This window comes from Somniosus microcephalus, chromosome 4, assembly GCF_052327205.1.
Source record: "Somniosus microcephalus isolate GS21.2 chromosome 4, FLI_Smic_1.0, whole genome shotgun sequence".
In the NCBI taxonomy this organism is placed as follows: domain Eukaryota; kingdom Metazoa; phylum Chordata; class Chondrichthyes; order Squaliformes; family Somniosidae; genus Somniosus; species Somniosus microcephalus.
The window spans coordinates 217,761,847-217,777,712 of NC_140990.1; the positions used below are offsets into that span (position 1 = coordinate 217,761,847).

Here is a 15,866-nt window from a genome sequence, read left to right on the forward strand (position 1 = left end):
GTTCACCACTCACTGGGTGAAGAAATTCCTCCTCATTTCTGTCCTAAATGGCTTACCCCTTATCCTTAGACTGTGACCCCTGGTCTGGACTCCCCGACCATCAGGAACATCCTTCCTGCATCTAGTCTGTCCAGTCCTGTCAGAATTTTATAAGTTTCAATGAGATCCCCTCTCATTCTTCTAAACTCCAGCGAGTATAAGCCCAATCGACCCAATCTCTCCTCATACGTCATTCCTGCCATCCCAGGTATCAGCCTGGTGAATCTTCGCTGAACTCCTTCCATGGCAAGGACATCCTTCCTCAGATAAGGTGACCAAAACTGCACACAATACTCAAGATGTGGTCTCACCAAGGCCCTGTACAACTGCAGCAAAACATCCTTGTTCCTGTACTCAAACCCTCTTGCTACAAAGGCCAACATACCATTTGCCTTCTTAACCGCCTGCTGCACCTGCATGCTTACCTTCAGCGACTGGTGCACAAGGACACCCAGGTCTCATTGCACTTCCCCTTCTCCCAATCTATTGCCATTCAGATAATAATCTGCCTTCCTGTTTTTGCCACCAAAGTGGATAACCTCGCATTTATCCACGTTATATTGCATCTGCCATGCTTCTGCCCAATCAGCCATCCTGTCCAAATCATCCTGGAGTATCTCGGCATCCTCCTCACAGCACACACGCCCACCCAGCTTTGTGTCATCTGCAAACTTGGAGATATTACATCTAGTTCCCTCGTCTAGATCATTAATATATATTGTGAATAGCTGGGGTCCAAGGACCGATCCCTGCGGTACCCCACTAGTCACTGCCTGCCACTCGGAAAAACACCTGTTTATTCCAACTCTTTGCTTTCTGTCTGCCAACCAGTTCTCTATCCAAGTCAATACCTTGCCCCCAATCCCATGTGCCTTAATTTTACACGCTAATCTCTTATGCGGGACCTTATCGAAAGCCTTTTGAAAGTCCAAATACACCACATCCACTGGTTCTCCCTTATCTATTTTACCAGTTACATCCTCAAAAAATTCCAGTAGATTAGTCAAGCACGATTTACCTTTTGTAAATCCATGTTGACTTTGTCCGATCCGGCCACTGTTTTCCAAGTGCTCTGCTATTACATCTTTTATAATGGACTCTAGCATTTTCCCCACTACCGATGTCAGGCTTACCAGTCTGTAATTCCCCGTTTTCTCTCTACCACCTTTTTTGAATAGTGGGGTAACATTAGCTACCCTCCAATCCATGGGTACTGTTCCAGTTTCCATCGAATGTTGCAAGATGATCAGCAATGCATCTACTATTTCTAGGGTCAGTTCCTTAAGTACCCTAGGATGTAGATTATCAGGCCCTGGGGATTTATCGGCCTTCAATCCCGTCAATTTCCCTAACACCATTTCCCTACCAATACTGATTTCTTTCAGTTCCTCCCTTTCATCAGACCCTATGTTCCCCGACATCTCTGGGAGGTTATTTGTGTCCTCCTTTGTGAAAATAGAACCAAAATATGTATTTAATTGGTCTGCCATTTCTTTGTTCCCCATTATAAATTCCCCTGATTCTGACTGCAAGGGACCTATGCTTGACTTCACCAATCTTTTTCTCTTCACATATCTATAAAAGCTTTTACAGTCAGTTTTTATGTTCCCTGAAAGCTTACTCTCATATTCTATTTCCCCTTTCTTAATTAATCCCTTTGTCCTCCTTTGTTGAATCCTAAACTGCTCCCAATCCTCAGGTTTACTGCTTTTTCTGGCCAATTTATATGTCCACTCCTTGGATCTTATGCTATCCCTAATTTCCCTTGTTAGCCACAGTTGAGTCACCTTTTTTGTTTTATTTTTATGCCAAACTGGGATAAATAAATTTTGTATTTCACCCATGCGGCCTTTGAATGTTTGCCATTAGTGCCCCTGCCAGGCGCTAACTGGAGGCGCTAAGGTACTAAATTTCTCCCCCTAGGTCCCCCAAGCTCCTTAGCCAAGGGCAGTCATTTCTTCACCCTCTTTCAATCCCAGGTCCTTATTCCTTATACTAGTGCTCAGTGCTGCACCTTTTCTGACTCACAAGCTATGTTCTCCCATGTGGGTATCTCTTGGCATGAGCTTGCACAAATAAGGTGCCATAATAGACTGAGTGATTAACTGGCAGGAATTGTTGATCTAGATGTGCCTGTATCAATAGAGTAGCTGGCCTCTTCCTGCAAGGCACCTCCTATTATCTGAAACATAGAAGAACTTGTTTAGCTATGCAGACACTGACATTCATATAGAATCTGACAGCACAGGAGGCCATTCGGCCCATTGTGCCTTCTCTTTGAAAGAGCTATCCAAATAGTCCCACTCTTTCCGTAGCCCTGAAAATTTTTCCTTTTCAAGTAGATATCTAATTCCATTTTGAAAGTTATTATTGAGTTTGCTTTCAACACACTTTCAGGCAGTGAATTCCAGATCATAACAACTCACTCGGTGAAAAAAAATTCCTCATCTCTCTTCTGGTTCTTTTGCCGCTATTAATTCTCCCCTTAACTTTCTGTGCTCCAAGGAGAAAAATCCCAGTTTCTCTAGTCTGTCCACAAAACTGAAATCCCTTATCCCTGGTATCATTATGGTAAATCTGTTCTGCACACTCTCCAAAACCTCAACATCCTTCCTAAAGTGTGGTGTCCAGAATTGGACACAATGCTCCAGCTGAGGTCTAACCAGTAATTTATCAAGGTTTAGCATAACTTCCTTGCTTTTGTACTCTGTGTCTCTGTATGTTTTTTTAACAGCTTTGTCAACTTGTCCTGCCACTCTCAAAGATTTGTGTACATACACCCCCAGGTCTTTAAAGAACTATTTGCTAAGTGGAAGGGCATTGCAATACTTTGAGAAAGCACATGAAGCGGAGACTACCTATGATGAGCAGTTCCCAGCTTTTACTAATGCTTTGCTGCAACCTTGCCTCCAACCATTGCATCTCCCATAGCCTCTCCTGTCGGTTGCTTGTGATGTCCAAGGCTTCCTTTTCCTGCAGACTCAGAATTTTGAGTGATGATTGATGTAAGAAAAAGGAGACTTACCATCAAGTAACTTTAAAGTAAGCTTTAAGTAACTTATAAACACACTATATACAAGAGAGGTCTTTACCATGCCTCTGGTAGAAGCCTCTTACAATACTGAACAGACCAGTATTTATACCAGTCCAACAGGAAGTGACATATGACAGGAAGTGAGGTATGTACACAGTTCATAGTTCATAGTTCACAGGAAGTGATGACATAACTTCCCGGAAGTTATCATTTTTATCACATTCTTCCCTCCTGCAGGATTAGGAGGCTGTGGTCTACCTTTTGGTCCGCAGCCGCCGAACAAGGAAGAGTTGCACCCATTTGGATTCCCGTCGTAGAGGGTCGCTGGTCCGCTTACATGCGGTTGGCCATTGGTCAGAGTCTGTGTGGCCTGGATTGCCCTGTGAAGGGTCGGGGAGATCATGGCTTCGAGTACGAGCCCCAATAGGTTCAAAGTCGGACTGCCTCTGTTCAGAGGGAGGTGCAGAGCTGGTCTGTGGCGGATCAGTACTTTCATGCGCGGTACTGGGAGGGTCGCAACCTTGAGCACGGGGTTCTACCGGCACCAAGCTAGTTGGTGTCCGATCAGGATCCTGGAGAGGGGTACCCGATAGGTCCCAAGAGTTTCCTGGTGAAATGCCATCACCCGATGTCCCACTAGGTCCTGGTGGGCAGGGAGCCAGATCCCGTAATGATACGGTAGATTCTCGGCCGTCGGAATATCGTATGTTTGCATAGGTGGGGTTGGCATCGGTTAGTTCGACCTCGTCTACAAGAGGGTCATTTTTAGACGTCCGAACGTATCTTCGGAGTAATACAGGTCCAGGAGTAGTTAGCCATGACGGGAGTGATGTCCCATGAGATGAGCGACGCTGGAATCCAAAGAACCGCTCATGAGGTGTAGTATTTGTGGCTGTAGAAAGCAGGGACCGTATAGAGTGCAATGCATCCGGAAGCACTGTTTCCCATTGCTGGTCTGGTAGGCCCCGAGATCTTAAAGCGAGACGTACGGAATTCCAGATGATACCGTTATACCTCTCTACCTGCCCATTTCCAATGGGATGGTATGGTGTTGTTTTGCTTGTAGCAATTCCCCGTTCTGAGAGGTAGTCCTTGAGTTCCCTTGACATAAAGGATGGACCCCGATCTGAGTGAATATAAGCCGGCATGCCACAGAGAGAAAATACCTGCTCAAGGCAGCAGATTACTGTGGACGCCAGCATATTGGAGCAGGGGAAGGCAAACGGAAAACGTGAATATTCGTCGATCATGGTGAGCAAATATGTGTTCCGAGTTGAAGAGGGCACTGGGCCCTTAAAATCGATGCTAAGTCGTTGCATCGGTTGGGTTGCATGTATGAGTATACCATCTGAGGGGCGGAAGAACTGAGGTTTTAATTCTGCACAAAGCCGGCATTCTGAGCATATTTTCTTTACATCTCCAGTGGAAAAAGGGAGATTCCGTGATCGTACGAAATGTAGCATGCGCGTAACGCCAGGATGACACAAACCATTGTGGACATCCATGAGAGTGGAGGATGACATAGTGGAGCAGAATGCCCGTGTGAGGGTGTCCAGGGCCACATTCTCCTTGCCAGGCCGATAGAGAATGGTATAACCAAAAGAGGCCAGTTCCATCCTCCAAAGTTGTATTTTATTATTCTTAATTTTGGTTCGTTTTCGATTATCGAGCATGAAGGCGACTGATCGTTGGTCCGTGATCAATGTAAAGTGCTGGCGAGCTAGAAAATGGTTCCACTTCCGTACTGCCTCTATGATGGCTGTGGCTTCTTTCTCAACCGGAGGATAATGTAGCTCGGCACCTTGTAAGGTCCTGGACATAAGTGCTACAGGACGACCTTCCTGATTCAGAGTAGCCGAGATCGCCACCTCTGAGGCATCACATTCAACCACGAAAGGGAGATTCTCATCAATGGAGTGAAGAGCCGCTTTCTCCAACTGTTTTTTGAGAAGGTTAAAGGCTGCAACAGCCGCTGTTCCCAGTGGAAATGATCTAGCATGCAGCAAGGGTTGGATTTTGTCCGAAAAATGAGGAATCCATTTAGCGTAGTATGCAAACAGACCGAGAGCCCGACGTAAAGAAGCCGGATTCTTAGGTGACGGGAGCTCTTGGAGCGGGCGAAGTCTTTCTGGGTCTGGCTTAATGATACCATTGCCTACGCAGTAGCCAAGGATGTTGATGGTCGGTTGCGACTCAACAGATTTGGATTCATTCAGGGTCAAATTACGGCGATGGAGGGCATCCCAAAATTTTTGGAGGTTGGAGTCGTGTTCCTGTTGATCGTGACCTGCAATGGTAATGTTATCAAGATAGGGAAAAGTGTCCCTTAGGTTTTCCTGCTTAACCAGGCCATCCATTGCCCGTTGAAAGACAGCCACTCCATTAGTAACCCCGAATGGGAGGCGACGAAATTGGTACAGCCGTCCATTAGCCTCAAAGGCTGTGTACTGCTTATCTGAGACCTTCAAGGGTAACTGATGATAGGCACTTTTTAAATCGTAAGTTGAGAACACTTTGTATTCGGCCAGTTTATTAACCATATCATCAATGCGTGGCAATGGGTAGGCGTCCAAGTCGGTATATTGATTGATGGTTTGCGAATAATCGATGCATATTCGCTGTTTGTGAGGTTTTAGAGGGTTCTTGACAATGACGACTTGAGCCCGCCAGGGCGACGAACATGGTTCAATGATATCCTCTGCTAGAAGTCGAGAGATTTCAGCCGCAATAAAAGATTGGTCTTCCTGATTAAAGCGCCGCGATTTCGTTATTATCGGTTGGCATTGAGGCGGAATACTGGCAAATAATGAGGGTTCATCAAGTGAAGCTGCTGATAATGCACAAAATGGTAATTTAGACGGTATATTAGAAATAGTAAGTCCGGGTTTGGATCCACCAAACTCAATGGTGAGTTTCTTATGCTGTTTTTGGAAGTCCAGCCCTAAGAGGAGATCACTACATAAGTCCTTGAGCACCGAAAGTCGGGTGGAGGGATACATACGACCATGAAGTGTCATATCAACAACACAAAAGCCGGAGATTCTGGTATTAAGTGATGACTGGGCCATCGCAATTGCCTGGTCCGATGGGAAGACATGTAGTTTCAATTTCGCAACAATCTGTTCCTTAATGAAACTATCAGTACTTCCTGAGTCAATTAAGGCATCTAAGGTATGCCCTTTAATTGAAATTTTTGTGGCTGCATGAGACAGGTTCTGTGGGCAAGCAGCTGTAATTGGTGTCGTTGCACAGAGAGTGGCTAAAACTCTCGGTGTGCTTCTTCGGGAGAGAGCTCGAGAGCTCGAGAGGAAGCTTGATAGGTCCTAGCTGGAGCATCTTGATAGGCCCTAATTGGGGCAGTTCGGTAGGCCTTAGCTGGATTGGCCCTCGTAGAGGCCCTTGATAGGCAAACTTTAGCAAAGTGTCCTTTTTCCCCGCAATAACTGCAGATTGCATTGCGAGCAGGGCAGGTTTTCCTAGGGTGAAAAGCATCTCCACAAAAGAAGCATTCCTTCCTAGATTGCCAAGAGGCTGCTAAAGTGGGGTCGTCCTCCTCTTCTTCATCAGAATTATCAGAATTAGATTCCCCCATGATAGGGTTCACCTGAGACCGCTTGAATTGTCTGGTTGCAGCTACAGCAGCAGATCGAGATCTGGGCAGCTGATAGAGGTCTGCATTTCTCTTTGCCAAATCCAGTGAACAAGCTAGGTCAAAAGCTTTTTGTAGCTCAAGTGTTTTACTTTCTAGTAGACGCTGGCGTATAAATGGAGAGGCAATCCCGCAGATGAAAGCATCACGAATCATTTCTTGGCAGTACAGCTCAGCTGAGGCTGCTTGAAAGTTACAATCTACGCTGAGCCTGCGAAGTTCTTGCAGGAATTCGTCAATTGATTCCCCTGGCCCTTGTCGGGCTGTGGTCAGTAGATGTCTAGCATAGACCTCATTTGGGGTCTTCGCATACAGTTTCTTAAGTGCCCGAATCACCTCTTCGTAATTATCCCATTCATCAACATATTCGAACACTTTTGGGGTCACATAATTGACAAGTATCTTCAATTTAGCAGGAGCATCCGCTTTACATTCATCCAGAAAATTCTCAAAAGTACGATACCAATGCTTCCATACCCTGCCAGCTGCTGGTGTATTCGGGTCCAAGTCCAGACGAATAGGTCTAAGGATTTTCTCCATGATGGGTGGTTCCCTGGATCCTTAACTTCCGAGTTTGTCTGAAGGTCTAGTATTTGTCAGTGTAAATACTAAGTTACTTAAATTGATGTAAGAAAAAGGAGACTTACCATCAAGTAACTTTAAAGTAAGCTTTAAGTAACTTATAAACACACTATATACAAGAGAGGTCTTTACCATGCCTCTGGTAGAAGCCTCTTACAATACTGAACAGACCAGTATTTATACCAGTCCAACAGGAAGTGACATATGACAGGAAGTGAGGTATGTACACAGTTCATAGTTCATAGTTCACAGTTCACAGGAAGTGATGACATAACTTCCCGGAAGTTATTATTTTTATCACAATGATCATCTTCTGGTTTCATATCTCATGCAATCGTTTTGGGTCAGCCTTTCCTTTAGAGGGAGAGAAGAGAAAGGGATGTGAGTGGCATGGAGACTTGCTTGCTATGAGCACATGCATGCCATGATGAGGAGAGATGGAGGTACATTGTTCCTTGAAGATCAGCAGAGGCTTTTGTGGCAGATTATGCGAGTTGACAGTGTGGCCGTTAGTTAAGATGGAGCTTTATAAGGGGGAAAAATTCGGTATCGCCCCATTTGGGGCACCATTATTGGCGGTGCACAAAATTTAGCGCCTGGCGCTAATTATCACCTCCGACAGCAAACTTGGCTTTAATCGCCCCTGGAGGTGATTGGAGCGCTAAATCAGGCGCTTCACACCTGTCTTAAGGCGCAAAGGCCGAGGAGCGAGGCGCAACCTCAGAGCGCTGGCAAAGCAAGGAAGGGCAAATCCAAATAAACCTGCAAAGTGCTGCTCAGTACTCAAAACTCCTTCACACAGCATTGAATCTCTCCAGAAGTCTCTCTCTCTCTCTCTCTCTCTCTCTCAGAAGGCATGGTGCAAAAATGTCACTGACAAAAAAAGGCAGGAAATGGTCGCCTTTAAATAGCGCTCCCCTAGTCCCTTTCTGACAGCGTAACGCTCCCCTCAACCTGTCGTTGCTAGCAGCAGGCGGTAAGGCAGGGGGCACCACTCAATATCCGGTCCGGTGCGCTAACGGGGCATTGTGACTGACGTCACAATCTAATGGCGCAGGAGATCGTGGTGGTAGTGTTTAGCGCTGCCGCAAAATGTCTAGTTAATTTCGCGAGCGGCACAAACATCGCCGCGCCCAGCCTCTAGTTGCGTTGCGCCCCACTTGGCACCCTCTTAAGGCACTAACGGGAGGCGCAACCAACTGAATTTTTCCCCCTTAGTGTTTTGAGAAGTTTCCTTTTGCTTTAATGAGTTTCCCTGACACCCAGGTGCTCAGAGAGGAGAGTATGATAAGTAAGGAGGAGGGTGAAGATAGTATGAATGATAAAATGTGTGTATTGGACCTCTTCCTGTACTGTGTGGCAGTTCTTGGGAATGGTTGAAGTGCCACTGACTGTCCCTGCCACTTCCATTCATACAGAGGTGTACCTACCTAGCAATGACCTTGCAGAACTCTCTACCCTGGTAGACAGCCAGATGCAGTTCTGTGCCATCTGCTGCAAGGATACTTGCAACTAACACATGTCATGGGGCTAGCCTTGTCGGTGACTGAACTGGTCAGCTGTGCCCTCAAATTCTCTTCTCTTGCCTCCTTGCTGCAATGCTGCTCAATGCAAAGGGGTGTTCTGGTGTGGCAAATTGGACCACCATCCTTGCTACAACATGTTTCAGCCCCACCTCCACTTCACCAGCCATCAGGGGATGGAATGTTGTGCTAGTCCATCACATGGCGACAGACTTGGTTCCTTGCGTCCACATTTATTATACCGGCCACTTTGTTTTGCAAGGTATCTTTGTTGCCCAAACAGCATTTACAGGAATGAAGTGTGCATTAACTTTATTAACAGCCTCACTATCTCCTTGAAATTCAGATGAGCCCTCACGTCTCCTCAATTGCTAAAGATGCCTCCATGAAACTTGGTTTCCTTTTTTCTAGCAACCACTATTCACAACTCCTCCCCCCCGCCCTCCCACTGTTAACCCTCTATAAAGCCCAAATCTGCCAACATTAGAATAACATTGTCAGATCGGGGACACCTTTCTTGTACCTCTCTCGCATTCCTAGACAGCATACAAGTAAAAGCTTACAAGTCCCCATTTTAAAACCTCGTGACTGATGAGAAAAGGTTGTGGTGGTGGGGGATTGAAATATTGGCAGCTTGGCACTCATCAGAGCTCCAAGCAGGCAAGGGCCTCATTGAGATTCAAAGGTTGGGGGTCTGATGATGTCATTCAGACTCTGACCACATTTTAATTGGCAGCAGCGAGGTCACCACCTTGGCAGGGAAACCCGGAGCCAAGGATCGGCAAGTCCAACAAGAGGGTTGAAAAGATCAATTCTTTTATATTTTTATGTTTTTTTGAGGGCCAGGAGGATGAAATGTCTGAATAAAATATTATAAATAGATGACACTAATGAGAGAGAAGGAGACATGTTAATAATTAAAAAAGATAATATGAAAACAAGACACTAGGTTTATTTTTCAGCACATTCTGACAGTTAAAAAGTACAGTCAGATTTGCACTGTACGCGAATGTAAAAGGTATTTTGATAGTATCTATTATAACTGTGTAATGACCATTGATTTATGAACATGGTTTTTCTCACGTTCTTTCATGGTAATTTTACCAACAATAGTCAGGTAAACTCTAAAGTCTGTAGTCCTCTGTCCTCCACTTAGTGCCTCATCACAGCATGGTGCCTGAGATCAGGAATATGGGAGTGAGGAGATGGAACTGTGTCCCCCATTACTATTAATCCTGGACTTGTGTTACAATAGACTCTTTGTTTCAATCTTCTTACTCTTAAAATAAATATTTATGAAATCTGACAGTTTAAATATGCTAGATTTCCTTGAAGCAAAGCAACCATTTTTTTCTGTCCATATTTATCTTTATCTGTTTCACATAAAACATGCTTCATCCTTACTCCATTCCTGTACATAGTCTTCAGGTACTCAACTTAATCATGACTTCTGGTATATTGTAGCTCCAAGCTGAAAAATGGGTGGAAGAGTGCAAGGCGATGCGCATCCCATGTTCCGATGATTTCTCTCTGACAATTACTTTGGGGGACCCTATAAAAATTCGAGCTTGGAATATTGCGGGATTACCTTCTGACAGTTTCTCCATTGACAATGGTATCGTCATATCGTAAGTAGCAAACAGGTCATTCATGACCAATATAAACAGTGGTAGAAATGAAACCTTATGGTTAATCATATATGCTTGAAGGTTGCTTCTAGAATTTAGTAATAGCAATTGCTCAAAAAAGATCAAGCAGTATCGGGATTGGAATTTACCCTTGCAGAAGTGCGATCTGCTTTAAACAAATTGGCCTGGTGTTTCCTCCACATTGCTGTGGCAGGGGCGGAAACCTGTTTGGAGGGGTTCAAACATGGAGTTGTGGGAAAGATGGGCACAGATTTGTGAGGCGACAACACATTCAAGAACTTTGGAGAGGAAAAGGAGTTTGGCAATGGGGCGGTAGTTTGTAAGGGCAGACGGGTCAATGGTGGGTTTCTTGAGGGGGGGTGATGACAGCAGATTTAAAGGGAAGGGGGACAGTACCTGAGGAGATGCAACCATTAACAATATCAGCTAACATGGGAGCCAGGAAGGGAAGTTGAGTGGTCAACAGTTTGGTGAGAATAGGGTCAAGGGAGGAGGAGGTGGATCACATGGACAAGATGAGCTCGGAGAGAGCATGAGGGGAGACGGGAAAGAAACTAGAGAAAAATGCGAGTTCAAGGCTGTTGAATCCGTGATTCTTAAAGTATGATGTTTTCCAATAACTACACGGAGGCTGTAACTTAACAATCAACAGGTGTTTACTGGAGGAGGGTAGTCTAAAGACTGACAGTACAGAGGCATGCTCAAGGCTTATATACAGGTGTGGTCACTGCCGGTACTACAGTATACATGAGCTGTAAAAGTAGTTCTCTCTTAAAGGTACATACACTACAAAGGCTGGGGCAGGGAAAAACCTATGGGGAAGCTTGGCCCAGTGAACTAAAGGATGGGAGGGAAGCAACAGAGGCAGCTGAATGGAGGGTCTCAATCTTAGTGACGAAGAAGTCAATGAACTCCTCGTACTTATTATTGGAGGTGAGGGTAGAGGAGGCAGGGGAGAGGAGTTTAAGAAAGCAACATTTAGCTGACCTGTGCTACATGAATTATACCTTTATTCAAATAATGATGACTATTCCTAAAGGTGATTGCGTAATCTGCCTTTAGTTTTCTAAATCCTGGCATTTTTATTATTTTTTCCACTTTGTTATACTGCTCTGTTTTCACTGTTAGTTTGCTAAATAGATCACTTACAGTAAATTACTTTGTAATTTTCCTCACAAAACAGTGAAGATTGAATTTTGCTCTACTTTTTTGAAGTATGTTATGTCGTCAAAAAATCAACCTATTTTGACACTGTTAGGCTATTTTCTGTAACAATTATTCATATTACTTCCACTTGCATTCAAACGTAATATAAAATCGTAGCAAATCACACCTTTAATGTTGCATAAAACTTTTGACTTCTTGCAGGAATGCTCGAAGATGGCCACTGATGATTGATCCACAAGGTCAGGCAAATAAGTGGGTAAAAAATATGGAAAAAGCCAACAGTCTTCATGTAATTAAGCTCAGTGACTCTGACTTTGTGAGAACTTTAGAAAACTGCATTCAGTTTGGCACTCCTGGTAAGTCACAGATACGCAGTTTGTAAACACTGCCTAGAGGAGATGCAATTTACCATAAAGGAAACTAGCTTCTAAACCATACAATTGGATTGACACAGGAAAATAACTGGACTAGTATTCTTTCAGTATTTATATAAAATTATGCTTACAAAATAACCCGGAACTGCATATAGTTGAAAATACAATTACTGTGGTGAGCAGTCTGAAGGCTAAAATATTGGAATGAATTGTTCTTATGCTACCTTACTTTCATTTTGAAAATAAATTTCAACTGTTACTCTTTAAAATCACTACATAGTATGGGATTCAAAATTGTACATTGACAATGATAAATTGTTTACAATTCTCCTTTGCAGTTTGTACAAGTAATAGAAAAAAACCTACAGGTATCAGCATTTTAAAGGAAATATTGTACCATGTTATGGAATTTGGGCACCACATAGGGCAATGTTATCACCAGCAGGGGCTGGACACCATGGCCAGAAAATCATAGGCCGTATGCGCCCAAATTTCCATTTTACGCTACCCAGCAAGCAAAGCATCCAGTTGATAATTTAAACCTGACTAAGTATACCACACACACTGATTGTGCTAGCACCAATTTACAATAAAGAGAGTCAAACTGCCTTTGTTCAGAACAGCTCTCCTCTTGTGAAGCATAGCCAGTAGCTCCCAATATTGTTGATTTTTGGCAATATGGGCAGAATTTCCTCTTCAGCACCTGGGTGTAAGAGCTACCATGGATGGAAAATTATGAGCAGCTCGTGGCTGAATTTGCGATAAGTGCATCGGCCCATCAGGCTTTTTGCCCACGTGCTGAAGAAGAAAGTCTACCTATTTTTCTTGGACTGGTGCAAACTCTTCATTTGTACAAGTGCCAAACCAGAAATACATTTCTTGTTCCTTACCTAAATAAAAAGTGTAGTTCTTGTTTGATAGTTTTTACAGGTATTCTGTTATTTTTTTATTTTTCAAATAATATAACTTTGATAAGCTAGTAGTTACAGACACTGAATGCAAATTTAATGAATGTATAAATGTATACCTGTCGTAGTTAAACTTCTGTAAGACTACAATAGTATTTTGGCACCAAAATTTAGGGTGAAAAATTTAGCAATTTTAGTTTCCCTATTGCTATTAATACCACAAATTGTTGTATTTTGTTTTAAAACTAGAACATGTTACCTATTGAGAATATAGCACAAGCGAAGGAAAGATAAATCTGTCATGACATTACTCTAACAGGGTTATTGGAGTTTATACCTTCATTGTAACTGTTTCCATAGCAATGCAAGGGTTTCATGCTCTATCCTTGTGTTTATTTTGGCTGGGTTTAGAATTCACTGTTAAAAAGACATCATTCATAGAAACATAGAAGATAGGAGCAGGAGTAGGCCATTCAGCCCTTCGAGCCTGCTCTGCCATTCAATGAGATCATGGCTGATCATCCAAATTCAGTACCCTGTCCCTGCCTTCTCCCCATATCCCTTGATCCCTTTAGCCTTAAGAAATATATCCAACTCTTTCTTGAATATATTTAATGAACTGGCCTCCACTGCCCTCTGTGGCAGAGAATTCCACAGGTTCACCACTCTCTGGGTGAAGAAATTCCTCTTCATTTCAGTCCTAAATGGCTTACCCCTTATCCTTAGACTATGACCCCTGGTTCTGGACTCCCCGGCCATCAGAAACATCCTTCCTGCATCTAGTCTGTCCAGGCCTGACAGAATTTTATAGGTTTCGATGAGATCCCCTCTCAATCTTCTAAACTCCAGTGAGTATAAGCCCAATCGACACAATCTCTCCTCATACGTCATTCCTGCCATCCCAGGTATCAGCCTGGTGAATCTTCGCTGCACTCCTTCCATGGCAAGAACGTCCTTCCTCAGGTAAGGCGACCAAAACTGCACACAATACTCAAGGTGTGGTCTCACCAAGGCCCTGTACAACTGTAGCAAGACATCCTTGTTCCTGTACTCAAACCCTCTTGCTACGAAGGCCAACATACCATTTGCCCTCTTAACTGCCTGCTGCACCTGCATGCTTACCTTCAGCGACTGGTGCACAAGAACACCCAGGTCTCTTTGCACTTCCCCTTCTCCCAATCTATTGCCATTCAAATAATAATCTGCCTTCCTGTTTTTGCCACCAAAGTGGATAACCTCACATTTATCCACATTATAGTGCATTTGCCATGTTTCTGCCCAATCACCCAACCTGTCCAAATCGTATTGGAGTTTCACGACATCCTAATGAATGTCCGTTGCTTCTGTACATCTCCCTAATTCTAATTTATAATGTTTCTAACTGGGAGTATGCAGCAAATTAATTTTATGGATGTTATCCTAAAGAAATAGTTCAGTATTTTGAAATAGTCCTTCAGTGTCCAAGGGTTAAACATGGATACAGTAGCTGAAATTAGCTGTTATTACATATTATCTTAGAATTATTTATTTATTACACTTCACGGTAGAACTAAATACTGACCTTTTGCTTAAGGGTGAAATATGTAAAATAATGAAGACGATGTTAACGGTTTAATTTTCTAGTTTTGTTGGAAAATGTTGGCGAGGAGCTAGATCCCATCCTGGAACCTTTGCTGCTTAAACAAATGTTCAAGCAGGGTGGCAGCATATGCATTCGACTGGGTGACTCCACAATTGAATATGCCCCAGATTTCCGCTTTTACATCACAACAAAGTTGAGAAATCCCCATTATCTTCCAGAAACATCTGTCAAGGTTTGAAATTTGATGAGAAATTGATTACTTTTTAGCTGTGGATCACTGTTTAATTTCTGGTCAGTGTTAAATTTCCAGGCAGTTTTGACACTGTCATAATTTAACTGTTTTATTGTGTTTTTGATGAGATATTGAATGTCATTCAGCACTTATAACATAGGCAGCTACATTTTTCAATTATAAATCTTCTGTCTGTATGCTCTTCCTGTCAACTTTTCTCATTATTAATTCCAATGTCCACAGTTTTAATGGTAAGTGCCTATGCAAATTTGTCATGTTGCAATTACAGCCCCCCACCATTTGTGGTGCTATAGCACCTCAGTTTTACAACTCCCAGCTCCCCGGCCTACACTGCAGAACAATTCCTGTGCTCCAACCAATTCTGTTTCTCTGCTTCTCAAATTGTTGTAACTTTTGTATTTAACTCTAAACAGCAATAACAAATCAAAGTACTATATAAAAATAAGGATAGAATATATGAATTCAAAGTGGCAACTTAATTATATCTGCATGCCCTGATCCAATTATCCCGTCCTCTAACTCCACTTCACTTGAAGATTGCGCTGGTTTTGACTCCCCGTAAAACACAGTGGATGATCAACTAGTGCTGATTAAAGGTATGTTGACCATAACCAGCACCATATAGCAAACCTGACACTCTACAATTATAGAACCAGCAGAAAAAATATAATGCCTAAAAGATCAGTTTAATTGCATTAAGAACACTGCCAGTAAAATAGTCCTGACCTTAAGGAGATGAAGATAAAGTAATAAAACCTCCATATTAGAATCTTGAAATTTTTAAGTTGCAGTGTTATTGTATGCATTTTATTATAGCTACCCCACCAAAAAAGTGACAAGCAGAGTTTTAGTGCATCACATAAGCTTTTTGTACAAGACTACTCAAAGATACCTGAAACATTAGGAAAGTTAATATTAAAGTAACATTTTAGAGTGTTCTTAAATTAGTGGGTGATAAGTTGAATTACTAAAAGGGTTTTCTTTAATGGTATGCTTAACAACAACTCTGGCCTAATTCTACATAACTTCTGATGGGCCACTATTAAATATTGGAGCTGTTACCAAAGGGAAGTGGTGTTGAGAGAGCCTGTTATAATTCCATAATA

At 43.0% G+C, this 15,866-nt stretch overlaps 1 protein-coding gene across 2 annotated transcripts in view; it reads left to right on the forward strand.

Moving 5' to 3' along the window:
- dnah7 (dynein, axonemal, heavy chain 7) overlaps positions 1–15,866 on the forward strand; it is an 816,199-nt gene that overhangs the window by 565,138 nt on the left and 235,195 nt on the right. For both annotated transcript variants that reach the window (XM_085985836.1, XM_085985837.1), the window contains exons 46-48: positions 10,292–10,455; positions 11,845–11,999; positions 14,549–14,739. In XM_085985836.1, the coding sequence (XP_085841962.1) occupies positions 10,292–10,455; positions 11,845–11,999; positions 14,549–14,739 (510 nt within the window). The remainder of the gene's footprint in view (positions 1–10,291; positions 10,456–11,844; positions 12,000–14,548; positions 14,740–15,866) is intronic.